The sequence below is a fragment of the Betta splendens genome, chromosome 5 (genome assembly GCF_900634795.4).
Source record: "Betta splendens chromosome 5, fBetSpl5.4, whole genome shotgun sequence".
NCBI lineage: Eukaryota > Metazoa > Chordata > Actinopteri > Anabantiformes > Osphronemidae > Betta > Betta splendens.
In genome coordinates, this window is record NC_040885.2 from 14,659,149 (window position 1) to 14,678,496 (window position 19,348).

Genomic DNA, 19,348 nt, shown 5'->3' on the forward strand with positions numbered 1-19,348 from the left:
AGGAGAAAGCAGCAATTTTCGCCCCCCCCCCACACAACTGAAAATTAAACACACGCGCGCGGGCGCACATACACACACAAGCACACACAAAACGCACGAGCTCGCCGGAGAGAACGATTTATTTGTCTGGTGCGTTTCATTGTTCGGGCGTCGCGGTTTTAAGCAGACTCGGGGTCTGCAGAGATGCGCAGGCCCGATACGTGACGGCCTGTAGCCCGATCTGCATCCGAGCCTGTCGCTGAATGCGTTGCCTCGTGCTGCAGCTTCATTTCATGCGAACATCGCCTCGAGGTCACCACGAGAAATGAGCGTAAAATAACAATCTATGACGCAAACAAATCATTGTCTCCTTGTGATTTCTCGCATCTCGCCCTAATTGGCATCGAAGAGGTTAATTGTTTTATTTGTAGAAATAATTTTTTGTAAAATGAAAACAATACAGACGCGCCTATTTGTCCAATTTGGTTATTGTTCCTTTCTTTAAATGTCTGACCCATATTAACAGCTGCTCTTAACATGAGCAGCACCTTAATGGACATTTGTTTGCCAAATGATGATCATCAGGTTGACTCTCATGCGCTCGCTTTGAGGTGGAGTCTGTTTCAAAGAAACCAGACTGACAACGTTAATAGGCCTTTTTTCCGTGTGCAATGCAAATAGCCTGGATGTTTACAGCCACGGACCGTGTTACACTGCACTGCGCGAGCTCGGGCCACTTTAGCGAGCCGCACCAGGCCGCGGCTTTGTGTCGTGGTGATGCGGTCTGATGCTGCAGCCGGGGGAAACGCTGAGCGCGGCGGACGCAGAGTCCTAGTGACAAGCCAAAGTCAACACAGCGTTTACAGCAATGTCTCAGCGCAATTAAGGCGTTTAACTCTGATGAGTCACGGAATCGTTATAACGAAGCACGGGAGAAAATGCAAATCTGCTCTGTTTAAAAAAGTTATTTTATGAATTAGGAAAATAGAATTATTTTAGGATATCCATCCGTTTTAACAGACGTGTTCTATCCAATAAATAAAACAATTTCATTACGCATTCTCGCTCTTAAAAAGAAACCTGGTGGCGATGATTTAATCTCTTCAGTCCATTTTCAGGCTGGTTTGCTCAAATTTTAGAGCAACGCCGTCTCATAACGTGCTGATATTCTCAACGAGACACCGCACGTCAGCTTCCCAGACACAATCAAATTCTGAATGAATGGATGCATGGCTGAATGAATGCGCATTCTGAATGAAGGCTTCAGATGGATACAAGCAGATCAGATTTTACATTTACACTTTTTGAAATGGTCTGCAGAAGTACGGCGTCACCAGTTCTATATCTTACCATAATTTACCAAAGGCAAAATGCGCGAAAATATTTTTCCTCATCAACAACAAACTCAGTAAGTTTTTTTTTCAATCCGTATAATCCCAGAAACCTTTTAGGTTACTATTTTGATGCTCCACGTCCTCTCCGCGTTTGAAATAAGTGGAAATAGGAGATTTGAATTTTGTAAAATAACAAATCCTGGACTTGGATTCAATCTGGTCCAAAGAATTTAGGTTTTCGGCAAATTCCAGCCTCCTTTTATACGCGTAAAGTTATGCAAGATTTGAGGCCCCCGGAATGCCATTGGACGTTAGAATGAGTATTATAGATTATGGGCTGGGGTGGCGACGGTGGGGGTTCAGCAAGCACCTCCCCCAGAAATGCAGCAAATCTTTGCCGTTTTCTCCCGGTGGGGCACTGAGAGGACTGGAGACGTGCTTTGCATTGGCAGGCTGATGAGGACACGTGCCTCCTCCCTGCCTCCCCCCAGGCTCCGCGGTACCGCATTGGCATCAGCCAAAGGGACCTGAAAACCATCAAGCGACTCCTGGAAACGCCGCGCGCCGCCCCATAACCCCGACGCAAGCGATATAATAGACGGGAACCTGTGGCGCGTCTTTCGCCGTGCGTAGAGGCTTTTGCGCACGCCGCTGAACTGCCCGACAACTTGTGCGCCAGTCGGCGAGCGTCACAGCGCAGCGCCAAGATGCAGAGACGGAGCGGCGACGTCTGAAGGTGACATGAACCTGGGGATAATCGAAGGCAGCAGGCGCACACTGACCAAGAAGTGGAGGTAGCAACTGACGCCCGTCGGTGTCTCGAAACAGACCTTGCGCTTTTCCTTGCGGCTTTATCTCATGCGGAGAACCAGCTCCAACCCAAAGTAGCCTCGCGTTTTTATTGACTGGGGGAGAAAAACACCTAATTACGCTGCAAAACATTTGCGAATCGACACAGGAGTAAAAATGGCGACGTTAATCAGAAGCAAGCTCTCCAATAAACTCTCAAACGCGGCCACGACTGTGTCCAATAAATCCCAGGCGAAGGTGAGCGGGATGTTCGCCAGGATGGGCTTTCAGGCCGCGACCGACGACGAGGCTCTGGGGTTCGCCGCCTGCGATGATCTGGACTACGACCACCGGCAAGGGATGCAGATGGACATTTTGACGTCCGATGAGATGACGGGAGAAGGGAGCGGAGACGGAGGCGCGGTGGAGGGGGACAGCCACTACCAGAGGGACGGCACCGGCCCCCCGCACTCCGCCTCCAAGGACGGGGGTCCAACGAACGAGTTGACTGAAGTCAGACCAAAAATCACGGCGTGGGAGGCGGGTTGGAACGTGACGAATGCAATTCAGGTAAAAGCGCACCGCGGGGACAACGAGCGAGCGGCTCCGACGCCGGCGGTAATTAGCCGAGCCGCGTTTGAGCCAGACGCACCTGCGAGCGCGCAAAGGCGTCTCTGAAATAAAGACGCACGAAACAGAAGAGCTGGGAACAAACTGTGGAAAAGGTACAGGTTTAAAGAAAAATGTCCGTAAGACATTAAGAGAAAGTCCTTTTAGTTGGAGAAACGATTTCACACAGAAGTCATGTTGTCACCGTCTCCTACAGAGCTCTTAGAGATTTAAGAACAGCAAAGGCGGAGCGCGTTGAGAGGGAAGCAGCTTGCACCCTGTGCCCACCCCCCACCCCCCCAAAGTACGCATTCTTTGTCTGTATGTGGATGCCAATGCCACAGACGCGCGTGTCCGCCCAACAGTTCCTCTGCCAAAAGATGGATCAGAAAATCATTTCATACCGAATCCACGCCCGTCTTCATCCTCTTAATTAACCGTAACTGTCAGAATTTAGGTCGAGTTGAGAAATGGGCTGAGATTCGTGCAAGCAGAATTGTACTCAAATATAATTGTAAATATAATGCAGTGAGCGAAATATCAGTCAGAAATTAGTGGAAGAAAATGTAGATTTAAACCATTAAACTGTAGCAACAAACGGGATTTACTCGAGAGGAGTCTCGGTCTCTCTGTGTGTAGACTATGCGACAAAAATTCCTAGACGCAATCCTTTTCAAAGCTGCGCTCACGGCAGCCACCGTGACGTCACCGCGTGTCTCCTTCGGCCCGCGGTGACGTCAGAGGCGGGCGGACGCGCTCAGAGCAAAGTGGAAAACCCACCACATGAAAGGTGGGAGTGAGATCCGACAAAAGAGTCGGGCCGGGCCACGTGCAGCGCGTTAAAATACAACGTGGCTGTGTCTGAACGCGCCTTTACGCGTCAGAACCGAAACCGAGCCACTCACGACGTGTCCTCGCTCTTTTTCTGTGTCCCCAGGGGATGTTCGTTCTCGGCTTGCCCTACGCCATCCTGCACGGAGGATACCTCGGACTCTTTCTCATTATTTTCGCCGCCGTCGTGTGCTGCTACACGGGCAAAATCCTAATTGCCTGCCTGTACGAGGAGGACGAAGACGGGCAGCTGGTGCGCGTGCGGGACTCCTACGTGGACATTGCCAACGCCTGCTGCGCGCCCCGATTCCCATCGCTGGGCGGCCACATCGTGAATGTAGCCCAGATCATAGAATTGGTGATGACGTGCATCCTGTACGTGGTGGTCAGCGGCAACCTGATGTACAACAGCTTCCCCAACATGCCCATTTCCCAGAAGTCGTGGGCCATCATCGCCACCGCCGCCCTGCTGCCCTGCGCCTTCCTCAAGAACCTGAAAGCCGTGTCCAAGTTCAGCTTGCTGTGCACGCTGGCCCACTTTGTCATCAACATCCTGGTCATCGCCTACTGCCTGTCCAGAGCCAGGGACTGGGCCTGGGACAAGGTCAAGTTTTATATCGATGTCAAGAAGTTCCCCATCTCCATTGGGATTATCGTGTTCAGCTACACCTCGCAGATCTTCCTGCCGTCGCTGGAGGGCAACATGCAGAGGCCCAGCGAGTTCCACTGCATGATGAACTGGACTCACATCGCTGCCTGCATCCTCAAGGGCCTGTTCGCCCTGGTGGCCTACCTGACCTGGGCTGACGCCACCAAGGAGGTCATCACGGACAACCTGCCCCCAACCATCCGAGCCGTCGTCAACATCTTCCTGGTGGCCAAAGCCTTGCTGTCGTACCCGCTGCCGTTCTTCGCCGCCGTCGAGGTTTTGGAGAAGACATTTTTCCAGGACGGCGGCCGCGCGTACTTCCCGGATTGCTACGGAGGAGACGGACGCCTGAAGTCGTGGGGACTCACCCTCCGCTGCAGCCTTGTCGTGTTCACCCTGCTTATGGCGATCTACGTGCCGCACTTCGCCCTCCTCATGGGTCTCACCGGCAGCCTGACGGGCGCGGGCCTGTGCTTTCTACTTCCCAGTCTCTTCCACCTCAAGCTTTTATGGAGAAAGCTGCTGTGGCATCAGGTTTTCTTTGATGTCTCCATCTTTGTAATAGGAGGTATATGCAGCATATCTGGGTTTATCCACTCGATGGAGGGGCTCATAGAGGCTTTCAAATACAACATAGAAGATTAGATGCGAGCCACCGCTTGAACTAGATGTTAACTGCAAACACCCATTTTGTTCAAATAATAATAAAAAAAAAACCCCACAGTACTTCCCGACAAGCGCGGCCCCCTCTGCTTAATCCATGCGTAAAAGCGCGCGGGACACACTCGCCGACATCTCGCGCGCACTCATACAGTCTTGCATCCGTTCAGAAAAAATGCGCGCGCGCACACACAGAAGTAGAGGCGGCGGCTGTGAAGGAATCTAATGCATCCACAACACAATATATGGACAGTATATGTTGTATAAATATGCGAGCAAAAGTACATATACATATTTTCCAGTGGAGTGAACGTTTACAATATTGACCTTAAACTAAATTGCAAAAAGGGCAGTTTGTCTTTTTGTTGCTCTTGTGGTGCTTCCCCACATGAGACTTCGCTTCATGTAACGCTCCAGTGTGTGATGGAAGGACATTAGACGGCATAATGTGATTTACTGATTAAGTTTCTTTTAAACGGTCTAAAAATATATTTAAAAAAGCCACTTTTATCGAGGTGATTTGCAATATGATTATGGGCAATGAATGTGATGTTAAAACGCAGAAAAACCAGAGAGACGAGTAACACAACGGCAATAACCAGCAGTAGAAGCACATGAATGCATATAGAACTATTTAAATAAAACGCGGCGTTTAGTTTTGAAAAGAATTGGGCCTTTTTTCCCCTGCGCAGTTTAAAATCACAAAAAAGCTCACGAAACGGGGCCTAAACAGCAGCTACATAAACTATGCATTGAATGTAGAATATGTCAGACACAAAACACCGTGAAACTGGGAAGTGGAAATGAAACATCCTCCAAATTCTTCAGCTCTGATAATTTATGCATATTTCTACCTAATACCCGACATTTAATTCAACCTTTCAAGCGTCGAAAACCAATATTTAAATGTGCTAAATGCCCACAATTGGCTTAAAGTCCAGCGGAATGGGGACCCGAAAATGAAATGCACACTCGATTCAAAGATACTGTTTTACATCACATTTTAAAAAACATGGCCTGTTCTGAAATTTATTTAAGACCACCGTGTCCGAAATTCGATGTCTGAAAATCTAAAACAAAGACCATTAGAGGAAAACGTGCATACAGACATTTTTCATTCTGTGCAATCCAATGGGTCCTGTGGAAATGTTATAAAACCGTATGTGTAGTGTGTTGTTGTGGTTTCAAAAAGATGGAATGTATATCTCAAAGTCGTTATCATATATCGTGAAATTACTATTAAAGAATAAAGAAATAAGTGACATTATATTGTAAAAATGTGTGTGGTTTTATGTAAATCGAAAACGGTCAGAACATGTATTTTTTTTCCCCCTCTATAATAAAAAGACAGAAAATGGTGGAGAAAACAGTGGCGTTTATATTTTATCACGCGCTAGATCCTCGTGTGTCGGTGTGCTCCGTTTAAAACTCGAGCCTGGATTTTCTGGACAAACGTTCGCATCGAGCTGGTTTCCACTAGGCCTCGTCCGCCACTCGCTCACACGCGGCAGATTGTGTGCTGCAGGCGCGCATCGGACCGTATGCCCGAGCTGTTCGACCACTGTGTTGATTCTCTGCTCAACATCTGGACAAACCATTTACTTCCGAGTGGCCTGATGCCCAGATGTTGTAACGTCAGACTTTCTGGGGCGTATGATCTCACAGACCAGCGCGAACGCAGGAGGAGAATCAGTTCACAGTGAAACTAAACCACATACTGTCCTTTACCTACGAGGCCGTGTTGCCTGTTAAACCCGTATTGAGCTTACAGGTGACCAAAGGCACAAATGAAAACGTACATGCAGAATCAACGGTAATTAATCGTCTCCAGTATTGATCGAGGTTAGTTGAACATCACGGTTTGGGAGCCACCCAGCGGACACTGAACTAAACTCCGCCAAACACCACGTCACTATTGGTCTCATGCATTTTATTTACAATTCAGTTTTAGTCCGCTAAAAACAGCTGACAATTCCGCTGGTCCGAATTCTGAAAACATTTAAATCTTATAAAAGCCCACATTTAGTGGTCCATCTAAAAAAAAAAGGTTTGAATTTACCCGGTAAAACTAAACTAAGCAAACCACATAGACGTTAAATAATCGTTAGAGTGATTTTAAGAGAAAAGACATTTAACTTCAGCATAAATTTAATAGCTGAACACTGGTATTAACACTGACAGTGGAATTAATATTAACCAAAATGTCGGTCCTGTTGAGATTCCTTGAGTCGCTGGCGCCCTCTGCTGGGCATTGAGCATCACTACGAGTTGAACACACGGACGAGCTTGAATTTAAAATTTCATTTACCAAAAGCTTGAAAATTGAGACTTGAATGTAGACAACCAATACCTTCGACGCAGTTAGTTTTAAAGTGACATTCCATTAAAAAGGATAATTTATTTATTTCAAGTAATGGCATTTTAGAAAGACGCGAAACCTTTTATAATTATAGAAAAACAGTGAAATATTTACAGGCAATGAGATGCCATTTGTAAGACAAAAAAAAAAGATAAGAACAGAGAAAGAATAAGCTAGTGGCTCAAAATACAGGCAGGCACCATGTTAGAACAGGCAGTCTGATGTTCTACCTCTTTGTGCAGCCTGTGTTTGCATTAGTCTCATGTAAAAACCTCAGAAGCTGGCTCAGGAACAAAGGGGTTGTTCGGCTGCGCTCTTGTTCAGGGTTGTCGGCTTCTTAGTCGAGGACTCAACAACCCAGGGATGAGACAGAACTCCCTGGATGGGCAGCCGATGCATTGGGTTGTGCTTCAACAACCTGGCAACCAAGTCTTTGGCTCCGGCACTAATATTGGTCTGTGCAGGATATGTGTACTCCACCTGGAAAACAGGGTTTGAAACATGACTTTCTCAACATATTTTTATACAAAAACAACCAACAGACAATAGACATTTCAATAAATGTTATGTAGCTTTGAGCCAATAGCGACGTCTTTAACACAAGTCTTGCAACATTAAGTCTTTGAAAATAAATTAATGTCACAGAACAAATTTACAGGCTTTTAAAAAGAAATCAAGTGTTTTGACATGTTGCTTATATCAACAGAAACATTGTTAAAAACACAACTTACCCTTGATATCCTGCGGTAGGTCTCCTCATGACTTTTCGCCTCAAAGGGTGGTTTGCCCACAAGAAACTCAAAACAAAGAACGCCAAGGCTCCACAGGTCCACCTTCTCATCATGCGTTTTTCCCTCAATCATCTCTGGAGGTAAATAGTCTAGTGTTCCACACAACGTGGACCTCCTGATAAAGCAAAGTGTAACTGATGAAGTAGGCCCTTGCTTAGTCTGTGAGATTTGAGGCTGTGTTTAAACGTTACAACACAGCATTAAACTTAAACAAAAAAGGTGCCATTTGCAAAACAGGATCCTGTTACCTGGAGGAAGGTGTGTGAACAGACCATCCAAAGTCTGCAATCTTCAGCTCTCCATTAGCCCCCAGTAACAGATTCTCTGGTTTGATGTCCCTGTGGATCACCTTCTTGGAGTGACAGTAGTTCAGAGCATCTGCTAGCTCCATGACGTACTAGTTAGAATGCCGTGGATAAAGAATAATGAAAACATGCACCACTATAGAGTTTGACAAAATCCTGCTAACCTAGCTAATCTAGCTCTAAATAAACATAAATGATGTTTGTGGAATTATTACGTACTAGTTTTATTAACAATTACACTGCATCAACTGCTAAGAAGTCATGCATTTTTCAGAAAAAATGGTTGTGAATTGGCAAACGTACCGTGGCACTTCTGTCCTCAGGAAAGCTTCCACAGCGCTGCAGCTCACCATACAGTTCTCCTTTGGGCGCAAACTCAAGAATGAGATACACACGAGACGAGTCGTGGAAGTACCCAAACAGGCGCAAGATGTTGGGGTGCCTGCAGGACACAAGCAGATTAAGAGTTGTTGTTTTTTTTTTGTTTTTTTTAATCTTTTTAAAATTCTTCTTTAGCAGACATTAAAAAAACAACATAAAACATGATTCTCCAGTATTAACTGAGTGTAAAAGTTAAGGAACACAAAAAGTAGCTCCATCACAGTTTACCTCAGGTGAGACTGTATCTCCACTTCTCTCCTCAACTGATGTTCCACCCCAGCTTTCTCCAGTTGCTTTTTGAATAGCACCTTCAGGGCAAGGATAAACTTGCTTTGTCGCTCTCTGGCCAGATAAACATTGCCAAATTTACCTTTGCCCAAAGGACGACCAATGTCAAAGTTTTCTAGGCTCCAAAGTTGTCTGTGTGAACAGAGCAAGAGAAGTTTTAGAGACTTTAAAAAGATACTTGTATGAAAAAAAAAAAAAAAAAAAAAAAAAAGTATATTGAATAACGGTCGTACTTTGATGAAGAGGCCTTTGCAGACTCGTTCTTGGTGGGTTTGTCTAGTATAAAGAATAGTTAAATGTAAAATCTATTCCCATACAAATTTTTTTGCCCAACTGTTTATTACACTTACGCTCCTGCTTCTCCAGCTTTGCTGATTCAGGTGGTGGCTTGGCCGATTCCTGGGTGATCTTGGGCACATTTGTCTTTGGCTGGTTTTGCTGAGAACTTGGTTTTGACTGTGGTGCAGAATTTCCATTCTGACTAGCAGGGTTTGTGTTCTGATCAGAGGGATGTGTTGACTTAAGAGCAACAGAGACTTGGGTCACTGGTTTCTGGTGGCTCATGGGCCGCTGAATGCGCTGAGGTCCATTTGATAAACCTAGGACCCGTTGATGTGGAGTTGGTGTAACCACAGCTTTCTCAGTCATCTGAGAGTGTTGTGATACAGGAATCCGTTTTGGTCCATAACCAGTTGTCTGCAAACAAAACCCGATTAAACACTGAGAACAATAGCTTAAGAAAACTGTTCATTCATACCGCTGGCATTTTCTGTTGTTTTGTTTCTGCTTCCAATGATATGTGCCAAGTTCTAAGCGCCAGACAAGTCATGTTTTTAACAATACTTGGAACACATTAATCTGACGCATTCCATTCAATTCAATAGACATTTTACTTTTGCTACAGTAGAAGATGCATTTCCCCCTGCATTGGAAAAATCAAGTGCTACCTTACACATCACTAAATAGAGAAACAGCTCAGAAAATTAACCTCAATCTATAAAAATGTAGTTTAGAATTGTTTTAGAATCAGAGTAAAATAGACCATTACCTTCATTTCTGGTCTGTGAGCTTTTATGTCCTTTGTCTGCTTGAGCCTAGGGTCCATAGTCCTAAAAGAAAGATGGTATTTAATCATTTAGACAGTTACCTAAATAGGTTTGGGTCAGGTATAAATGTATCTGGGTGTGTAGTGTCACTACGTTTCACATGTCTAATGCTAGTCAATTACTTAGCTATGTTCAGCAATTATAGCAATATATTGCTACATACCTACAGCACATTTTTACAACTACAGTATTTCTATTGCACGTATTAACACTACCTACATAACCAAAAGAGTCACGGTGACAAATATAGTTGTGTTAGCTTTCACCTTCGAGGTTGCAGTTAGTCTTTAGATTAGAGACGCAAAACCTAGCCACCAAATTAAGCGCTAGCTTTGCCTGGCATGGCGCAACACACCCAACAAAAGTGTCTATTCACGACAACAGGACTTACCTAAATGGTTTATTAAGCGGTTATCGAGACAAAGCTCAGCCCGATAAGTTGCCCCGATTTTAAATTATCCTTAATTAGCGTTGGCCTAGCTAGCACGGCCAGTTGACGACAGCTGAAGTCTGCGGCTAGCTAGCGACACACATAAGGAACATCCAAAGCAACCTTACAACAAAAATCCTGTGAAAACCACTTATCGCAGCAACGTTAATTGGCCTTTAACATAGACTAAATCCAATCTTCAAGACGAACTAACTGGGCTTTTATCGTGGCTGGCTATCACTTCCCCCACACAACGCTTGTTTAATTTCAAACGTCCCTCTGTTAAAAGCCTTTAAAAACATCAGAGGCTACGATTGGCTGAGGGAAGGCTAGCTCTTGGTCCCTATTGGGTGAGGAAAAACACACCCGTGACGTCACAGACAATGGCCTCCAAGGCAGCAGGGGGCAGCAGCAATGAGGGCACATAACTCACTTTTATTCACTCTCCAAAAAAATTCGCCTCAAGAAGAAGCAATATTGCGACATTGCAAAGAGGCACGTAGGTAAATAAATCGTTGTATCGGTGAAGGTGAATGGGAGATGGGATCGATTTGAGCGGATTGAGCTTTGTGTAGTATAGTAAATTATTCTACACAATTTACATAAGTAAGTAGAATGGTAGAAGAGTTCAGGTACAGGAAATATCACTATGGGTTGATGGGTGAAAACTATTAGGATTATGCTTTTGGACCTGAATATAAAGCATATGACATTTATATAATATTTTAATGATTACTTGTGTAAATTATTATTTACATAGTTTCGCTCACTACAGCAAAGGTGTAGTTAAAATTTGTTTCCCCTATTTGTTATGAAACTTTTTTTATGAAACTTTTTATTTCTTGTCAGATAATAATTTCAAAGTAAGCAAGCAACAGTGTCATAAACTAAAAAGAAAAAGAAAGAAAGAAAAACTTAAAAAGTGGCAATAATCCTACATAAAACTTCTCCTTGAGATAATAAATTAGTTGAAATAGATGTATTTTATTTGACCACAGTGTGGCAGCATGTGTTCTTTATATTTAAGCCAACACATTGGTGCATTTAAGAATGTAGTTGACCTAGTTCACACCTAGGTATTAGTAAAATATGTAGACTATAATTTTTTTCAGTCTAACAATAACCTTTGGAATGCAGGTTTGATGAGAACCTTGTCCTCTCATCATGCATTTGAGAAACATTTTCATATTGACCTAAAACGTACTAGTGCTGAAGTGTCATTTATGAAGAATTCTAGACAACGGCTTTCTATAGAACATTATTTTATTGCCATATTCAACGTTTGGTGAAACCATTTTTTCTCAGAGGCACCAAGGCAAAATGCACAAATTACAACATGAACATAGCAAATTGTAAATCTTTCAACCCTAGCCGCAATTTACTCATTCAAAAAAGGTTTCTCTAAATAAATATTCCTGTTACAGGTAAAAAAATTAAATTAAAGAAACACTGTTGACAACTGTATAAAGCAAGACCTTCTCAAACACACCCACATTTTTCTCTTAAACAGTAGGTCGTAATTACTAACTCCCACAGCATGTGTAGCAGCTTTCTTTTTTTTTAAGTGCAAATAAATGCCAGAGCAGAGGTCTCTGCCCACACTAACACATGCTGTGGGAAGGAAGCATGTTGAGGTACAGTATAATTCTTAGTGTTGGAAAAGGTCTTCTACAAAACTTCATCAAAACATAAATATGGCATGTAACTTGATCCCTTAATTCGACTTAAATATGTTAATATTAGTTACTACATAACAATAAAATACAGTTTACATTAAGGCTTGTATGCATTGCCTGGTACAGAGTGCCTTAGTACTCAGGTCCCGCAAGAGAACATTGTTGAGGAGATGGCACAAAAAAACGTGATTGAAACATTTCACTAACATCTTACTGTTACCAATTACTCTCAGAAACCACTTGCACGTACCCTTAACATGCAGCGACCCCTGCCTTAACATAGTATCGTCTGACATCATACATCAACAGGAGCATTCCTCAGTCATTTCTATATGGTTTACGGACGCATACCTGCTGGTAATCTTGTTGCTGTAAACACAGAGTTCATGCCAGAGATGATTCACTGGTATTCTTATTCTACAAAGAAAACAGTGGTGGCAAAGGTAGCGTGGCACTTCTGTTGTGCTTTCCGGTCACAGGAAGCGTCTGTCGGTGCTACATGTTTCCAAATATACAGATAACAGACATTTTTAAACTATTCCCTGAGTTTACTACCAACATTCTCATCCTGCCAAAGTCTCCCATCACTGTAGCCTGCTGAGCACAGGATCCCTTTGTGCCGCAGTCAGCCGTTAAAAATATATGTAATCTAGACTGTAAAGCATGTGAGATGGATGAGTTGTACCCTCCAGTAACACAAAACAAACAAAAGCACTGAAACGGCTTCAGTGCAGCATGAAGGAAGGCTGGTTGTACTGGCATGCAGTCTCTCTTAAGCTCTGCTCAACAATCGTGGCCAGGGTCATTTCTCAGTGACAGCAGCAGCCATTGGAGTGCGCATGGTCCCACGTGCTGTGGCTGCTAGCTCCTCAATTTCTGTATTTATTCGCTTGATTACCCACTCCATGGCTTCACGGCCCTGATGAACCAAACAATCAAAGAATTAGTCCAGAGAAGGGAGAGACAAAACAGAAATGCTCAGGCATCCCACAGGATCCCACTAGACCAATAGTTTGTCTGACCTTTCCAGCGTTAGTAGAGATGCTGGTGGCCATAACTCCCTCCAAGTAACTGCTGAGACTGACACCTTTCACTGAGATGATGGCCTCCTGAGTCAGTAGTGTTCTGAAAAAAAAGTGGTTTTAAAATTTTACCCCAAAAATGCTATAATAATAATCGAAAAGCCTAAATGACAAATATTCAGGTAAAGATGAGTATCTGTCAGAGGAATTTCGAATCTCTACACTTAAAAACTTACTTCTCTGAGTCCTCAGGGTGTGGCTTGTAAGTCAACTTCTCATCCACAGATACCATGTTTGTGAAAGTGATCTGTAGAGACAAATTGTTAAACGTTGAAAAACTGCATGTAATGGCTCATATCACAGTGACAGTGCATACAGTAGGTTGAATGATTGTTCAAAGGTGAGTCATCGACCCGTAGAACCAGCACAACTAGTACAACTTAGTCCAAGAATGTTTCAATGCTCACATTTGAGGACTGAAGTTCAAAGGTCTTCTCCCTGGGATCCACAACTGAGTGCTCCTTGACATACGTGTACGTTCGGGAGCTGCCAATGATCTGATGACAAAGAAGCACACACGTCCAATGACAAAGTGAACACAAACAGACTTTGAATGAAGTTGTCTTTACGATACATCTAGCACATACGTGGCTTAGCCATGATTTAGTTTTGAGACAATCTTATTGATGTGTGTGTTAATATGCTACCAATCAGCCTGTGGTACATACTGTACTCTATGTTAACGCCATCCTCAGATATCTAAGCAAAGGTCAGTACTAAAGAACAACAGCTGACGAAAACACAGATTAAGACATGTCAGGGTAACTTTTTCTGTAGACTTAGCATTATTGAATTCAAAGGCAAACAGATAGGTTAAGTCCAATAGCCTCTGTCAGCACTCAGCCTTCTTATGACCTCTAGTTTAAACTCTGCTGACCTGAAGATGGAAAGTTACATCACATGCTGTTATGGGTTACTCCTCAGCATTGATAAAAATGGCACTAGCGTGTCCTGTACAACACGAGCTGTGGTACAATATCTGGGCACAGGCCATGCCGACAGCCCTGGACAGAAATAGCTTAAGGTCATACTCACACGCTGAAGACATTAACTCATGCCTGATAGCAAACCCACTGACATGTTAGCTGAGGCACGAGTGGGGCTTTTAAATTTGTTTTAATGCATTTCAATGAGCAAACCTTTGTTACCTAAGCTCAAATACTTCTGATAATTTGATTAAGACAGAATCATAACAGCTGTAAGAGCACAGAGAAGCACCAGACTGCAGCGCCAGGCCACTGGAACTTACAGCTTTCACTATGGATGGAAGGCCCCATTCTGTGCTGAGCAGCCTCTGACTGTGGAGGCGTCCCTGTCTGTCGATGCTTCTGTCCAAAACATCCACGCCGATCACGCTGGGGTTCATTGGGTTGGGGTACTTCTGCATAGCAGCCTGGGTCACGGTCTCCCAAGGATGGCTTTACAAAAAAAAAAATCCCATTCATTTTAACATGTAATTTACTTTTAACATAATTTAATAAATTTAGAAATGAACTAAAATAGCACTTAAGCATGAATGGCCCTAGTAATAAAAGTACTATCATGGCATAATATATATGAAAGCTGGTGTCTTTTACATTTACAAAGAGTTTAAATCTAGCGTGAAATATTTGTGCATAGCTTATTTATTTACATAAGAGACACTTGACAGACCATATTCCGTTACAGTAAGAGTAACTACGGCAGTTTTATTCAATTCGTTATTGTGTATGGAGCCGCGGTTGCCAGGGAAACGTCTGAACAAGCGTGGTCTGGTGACGCAGACCGGCAGTAGAATGTGGGGGAAAGGTCGCGCGCTGGGGGCTGATCCCGCCTCTCGCTTACGTAATTTGTACGTCTTTTTCTGCAACCAGAGCGCGACGGCACTGAGTCCACTATTAACGCCAGTACGTCTCTATGTTTGTCGAAACAACAATATGCCATTATTTTGTTGTGTGCTGTTAAATGATTGGTCTGTACGCGCCAAGCAAAAGCAAGGTATGTCTTAAAAGGAAAAAAGAAAAATCTAGATGTATTACGTTCAACGCTTTAAACGCCGCTACTGACGTCAGCACGCGAACTAGTCACACTAACAATTTAAGGTCGCCGAGCTCGGCCTTTGAAGCCGGGGATTTGTGTCATTAACCATGTGTGCGGTTCACCTGATAAACTAAGCAGCCAGCTGGCGTTAACCAGACGCTGAACCGCTGTCAATCTGCCGCTGGCTGAATAAAAAGCAGCTGAATACTACTCACTTGAATACGTGCTCTGACGTCCAGATCTTCATATTTTACCGTGTTGACCGACGCCGGGTGGACTCGTGGATAAGCCGGTAGGAAGTCACACTGACTGACGGGACCGGAGTACATTCAAAGACAATCGCGATTCTCCTCCCACTGCAGAGAAACGGTCACGTGGGTGTCGTGACGCACTTCCGCTAATGCCGCGCGCCACGTGCCGTTCGCTGTCGCCGAGGACAGCTGGTGAAAGTGTTTCGTAATGTTCTGCGGACCACAGAACCGCAGAACGCGTTGCCAGTTTAACCTTTCAGTGAAATGCACAGACGGCCACTAGTGCCCTGTCCGTCCAGCTGTGACACGAGTGGTGATGTCGTAACGGATGTTACAAAATGAATCACCTCAGTGAAGGTTGAAGGTTCCGTTAAAAGATGGACATGAAGTAGGTTAATGAGCGAAGTCAGTTAGTGCGTTACTGTGACTAGATACTGTGATAAAATAGTTGTCAAAACAGATATTACACCTGCCAACCCAGTTTAAAAACATCTATTTTTGTGTTCATTTACCAGTTTGAGGCTAAAGTGCATTAGTTACACCTCAGTTTAATCTTCATGCCAGCACATAAATGAGTACACTTGACTTTATTGCAGTGTTGCAAGGTCATGTCCGCGTCATTTTCTGCTTATCATTGAGTGACTCTCAGGCAAAGATGTGCATAATCTCTGTGCCCCAGACTTGTAACGGGGCGGAAACGTGTACTTGTGTCACTATCACTGTGCTGTCAGCGCTGTCCATCACTGCAGTTCAGCTTAGTTCTGTACAATGATACAAATTATTAGAAACAGAAAAATATAGGAAATTCCCACTTTTTGTATTTACTGCTTTAATTACCGTCATAAATTATATACAAGTCACCCAATGCAAAACTGATTAAAGAAACAGTTTCATTTTATAGCTATAAATTGGTACAACATAAAGAATTTTATATATACATGCAAAACAATCACCATGGATTTGTAATATTTTGTGTAAAGAAAAAAGCAAATATAAACAGTACTACATAAATAATATATAAGTAGAGACCATACAAGACAACAGGCGCTAATGTGTAAACATATCAGAGCACAGCATTTTATGAAGTAAGGACTATCTACCCTAAACAAAGACATAAAAGTAACTACATCATAGTTCCTCAGTTTAAATTTCCATTTCCACATTCTTGTAAATGGTATGAAACCTGCACCAAGACCTATTCAACTACAGTTTCTTGGCTCGTTTCAGTCACTGTTCCTAGTTTGACCTCGACCAGAGACTGAACCTTGGCTGTTCCTGCTGACGAGGGCCCTTCCTCCTCCTCATCCTCTGCTTCCCATTCTGAATCGACCGTGGCGTCCTGGTACTGCTGGTATTCTGACACCAGGTCGTTTAGGTTGCTCTCGGCCTCAGTGAACTCCATTTCATCCATGCCTTCTCCTGTGTACCAGTGCAGAAAAGCCTTTCGTCTGAACATCAGGGAGAACTGCTCACCCACGCGTCGGAATATCTCCTGAATGGCCGTGTTATTGCCAATGAAGGTGGAGGCCATTTTGAGGCCTCGGGGTGGGATGTCGCACACGGCAACCTTGACGTTGTGGGGGATCCAGTCCACAAAGTGATTGCTGTTCTTCTGTTGGATTAGGAGCATTTGCTCGTCTACTTCTTTGGTGGACATCCTTCCACGGAAGACGCCGGCGACCGTGAGGTAGCGCCCTCGCCTTGGGTCGCACGCCGTCATCATGTTGCGGGCGTCAAACATCTGCTGGGTGAGCTCGGGCACGCTGAGGGCTCTGTACTCTTGGCTGCCGCGGGCCGTCAGCGGGGCGAAGCCCGGCATGAAGAAGTGGAGACGCGGGAAGGGCACCATGTTCACAGCCAGCTTCCTCAGGTCTGCGTTGAGCTGCCCCGGGAACCTCAGGGAAGTCGTGACCCCACTCATAGTCAGGGACACCAGGTGGTTGAGGTCGCCGTACGTGGGCGTGGTCAGCTTCAGCGTGCGGAAGCAGATGTCGTACAGGGCCTCGTTGTCGATGCAGTAGGTCTCGTCCGTGTTCTCCAGCAGCTGGTGGACCGACAGGGTGGCGTTGTACGGCTCCACGACGGTGTCAGAGACCTTAGGGGACGGCATGATGCTGAAGCTGTTCATGATCCGGTCGGGGTACTCCTCTCGGATCTTGTTGATGATGAGGGTTCCCATGCCGGAGCCGGTGCCACCGCCTAGCGAGTGGACCAGCTGGAAGCCCTGCAGGCAGTCACAGCTCTCGCTCTCGTTCCTCACTCTGTCAATCACCTGTTCCACCAGCTCTGCTCCCTCTGTGTAGTGACCCTTTGCCCAATTATTCCCAGCTCCAGAGTTACCTGCAACACCAAAATAAAGGCGTGTGGTAATCTAATTATAATATCTGTCATAACCTAATAAATCTTGGGGATAAAATTATATAGCATTTGGATTTTTTACCAGATCCTAAATATGACAGCACCAGACGTTTATGGGCCTAGTGGTGTAGGGGTGATGTAGCAATTATTTGTCTCACCATGGATGAAGTTGTCCGGCCTAAAAAGGGCCCCGATGCGGCTTCCTCTTATACTGTCCATGGTGCCAGGCTCCAAGTCAACAAGCAGCGCTCTGGGAACATATTTTCCTCCTGGAAAACATTGGCGATTATTAACAATGCAGAGACTGTAACTATGTCCACACTTTTAAACTACTTCTGAAAGCTAAAATATTATTTGATCAGCTGTGAAAAGGACATGTTGCAGTAGATATCATGTCTTTTACCGTGTGCCTCGTTGAAGTAGACATTGACCCTGTCCAGCTGGAGTTGGCTGTCGCCTTCATAGAGGCCTGTTGCATTGAGCCCATGTTCATCACTGATCACTTCCCAAAACTAGAAGCACAATAGAAACATGTAAGAATTTATTTCAGCATTTAAGATTTAGCTTTTAAATTTGGGGCAGTTTAATGATATGCAGATGCTAATAATAAAAAAATAAATCAATAAATAAATAATAATAAAAATAACATTTGAAGTATATGCTTAATTCTTTACAAGCTCACAAATTATGGGTCACTTTTTCAGTATTATCTTCGTATTTTGTCTTTTTTGTTTTGTGGTAGTGATGATAAAGGAACGTTCCACCCAGTTCAGCCCTTATCTTTTCCCCTCAATGTCTGACAGGGAACACCCTGTGTCAGTCACAACTGTTGGGGGCAACATTCAAAGCCCCAACAAATGCTAATTATGTTATATTTATATATAAATAAACATATATAATAACATTGAACATTTTAAAATAGACTTTTATCATCTATTAGAGACACAATTTCTAGTTTATATAATGGGCATTAATGGACATAAACATAATTATGTCAGAGTGTCATCCACATCTTTTAAAGTCAGGCCTGATGCATGTCACAGAAGACAAAGATACGTATTTCACTACCTTTGAGCCGATCTGGTTGCCACATTGTCCAATTTGCAGATGTACAATTTCACGCATGATGATGGAGCTACAGTGAACAGAGGAGCTGGGGGTCTCTGATAACATGCAGTTTGAAATCCAGTCTTTTATACTGTACCACAGTGATGTCATGTGTGATGTCAGGGAGTCACCCCTAGTGGCTAAATGTGTGTTATGGACCCATGCACTGCGCCGAATGAAGACCCACACATGAACAATATTATGGTTTGCATTTTTTTTAAATATATCATGTTTGTATCAATATATTTTTATAAATATGTCATTTAAAACTGCAATGCATACAATATTTTGATTCAAGAAAAGACCATTTTCATAGATCTTGTTCTTATGATTTTAGAATAGCA

At 43.9% G+C, this 19,348-nt stretch overlaps 4 protein-coding genes across 4 annotated transcripts; 1 reads left to right on the forward strand and 3 right to left on the reverse strand.

Annotated features, from left to right (window-relative positions):
* Nucleotides 1-1,713: 1,713 nt before the first annotated feature.
* Nucleotides 1,714-6,218, forward strand: slc32a1 (solute carrier family 32 member 1). Its single transcript, XM_029149871.3, has 2 exons — nucleotides 1,714-2,672; nucleotides 3,649-6,218. Exons 1-2 carry the CDS (start codon nucleotides 2,280-2,282, stop codon nucleotides 4,834-4,836), a joined length of 1,581 nt encoding a protein of 526 aa, XP_029005704.1. The 5' UTR covers nucleotides 1,714-2,279; the 3' UTR covers nucleotides 4,837-6,218.
* Nucleotides 6,219-6,981: 763 nt separating this feature from the next.
* Nucleotides 6,982-10,799, reverse strand: aurka (aurora kinase A). Its single transcript, XM_029149873.3, has 9 exons — nucleotides 10,473-10,799; nucleotides 10,024-10,084; nucleotides 9,326-9,671; nucleotides 9,209-9,251; nucleotides 8,916-9,107; nucleotides 8,610-8,748; nucleotides 8,250-8,398; nucleotides 7,942-8,116; nucleotides 6,982-7,690 (listed from the first exon to the last, which is right to left on the reverse strand). Exons 2-9 carry the CDS (start codon nucleotides 10,078-10,080, stop codon nucleotides 7,496-7,498), a joined length of 1,296 nt encoding a protein of 431 aa, XP_029005706.1. The 5' UTR covers nucleotides 10,081-10,084; nucleotides 10,473-10,799; the 3' UTR covers nucleotides 6,982-7,495.
* A 957-nt stretch (nucleotides 10,800-11,756) lies between these two features.
* prelid3b (PRELI domain containing 3) lies at nucleotides 11,757-15,663 on the reverse strand. Its single transcript, XM_029149875.3, has 6 exons — nucleotides 15,504-15,663; nucleotides 14,519-14,687; nucleotides 13,677-13,766; nucleotides 13,446-13,516; nucleotides 13,210-13,312; nucleotides 11,757-13,106 (listed from the first exon to the last, which is right to left on the reverse strand). The coding sequence occupies exons 1-6, from the start codon at nucleotides 15,533-15,535 to the stop codon at nucleotides 12,990-12,992; spliced, it is 582 nt and encodes a 193-aa protein (XP_029005708.1). The 5' UTR covers nucleotides 15,536-15,663; the 3' UTR covers nucleotides 11,757-12,989.
* Nucleotides 15,664-16,412: 749 nt separating this feature from the next.
* On the reverse strand, nucleotides 16,413-19,081 carry tubb1 (tubulin, beta 1 class VI). Its single transcript, XM_029149872.2, has 4 exons — nucleotides 18,966-19,081; nucleotides 18,301-18,409; nucleotides 18,056-18,166; nucleotides 16,413-17,879 (listed from the first exon to the last, which is right to left on the reverse strand). Exons 1-4 carry the CDS (start codon nucleotides 19,068-19,070, stop codon nucleotides 16,735-16,737), a joined length of 1,470 nt encoding a protein of 489 aa, XP_029005705.1. The 5' UTR covers nucleotides 19,071-19,081; the 3' UTR covers nucleotides 16,413-16,734.
* Nucleotides 19,082-19,348: the final 267 nt, after the last annotated feature.

Bases quoted from the DNA above. Each gene is read 5' to 3' on its own strand.
- slc32a1 (XM_029149871.3), top strand. From the start codon at position 2,280: ATGGCGACGTTAATCAGAAGCAAGCTCTCCAATAAACTCTCAAACGCG. The intron at 2,673-3,648 runs GTAAAAGCGCAC...CTGTGTCCCCAG, and splicing joins ACGTGACGAATGCAATTCAG to GGGATGTTCGTTCTCGGCTT.
- aurka (XM_029149873.3), bottom strand. From the start codon at position 10,080: ATGGACCCTAGGCTCAAGCAGACAAAGGACATAAAAGCTCACAGACCA. The intron at 9,252-9,325 runs GTAAGTGTAATA...TCTTTATACTAG, and splicing joins AAAGCTGGAGAAGCAGGAGC to ACAAACCCACCAAGAACGAG. The intron at 8,749-8,915 runs GTAAACTGTGAT...TGTGTCCTGCAG, and splicing joins GAGATACAGTCTCACCTGAG to GCACCCCAACATCTTGCGCC.
- prelid3b (XM_029149875.3), bottom strand. From the start codon at position 15,535: ATGAAGATCTGGACGTCAGAGCACGTATTCAA. The intron at 14,688-15,503 runs GTGAGTAGTATT...TTTTTTGTAAAG, and splicing joins ACGTCAGAGCACGTATTCAA to CCATCCTTGGGAGACCGTGA. The intron at 13,767-14,518 runs GTAAGTTCCAGT...CTTTGTCATCAG, and splicing joins TTCCATCCATAGTGAAAGCT to ATCATTGGCAGCTCCCGAAC.
- tubb1 (XM_029149872.2), bottom strand. From the start codon at position 19,070: ATGTTATCAGAGACCCCCAGCTCCTCTGTTCACTGTAGCTCCATCATC. The intron at 18,167-18,300 runs GTAAAAGACATG...AATGTTTTCCAG, and splicing joins CTACTTCAACGAGGCACACG to GAGGAAAATATGTTCCCAGA. The intron at 17,880-18,055 runs GTGAGACAAATA...TTGGTGTTGCAG, and splicing joins GCCGGACAACTTCATCCATG to GTAACTCTGGAGCTGGGAAT.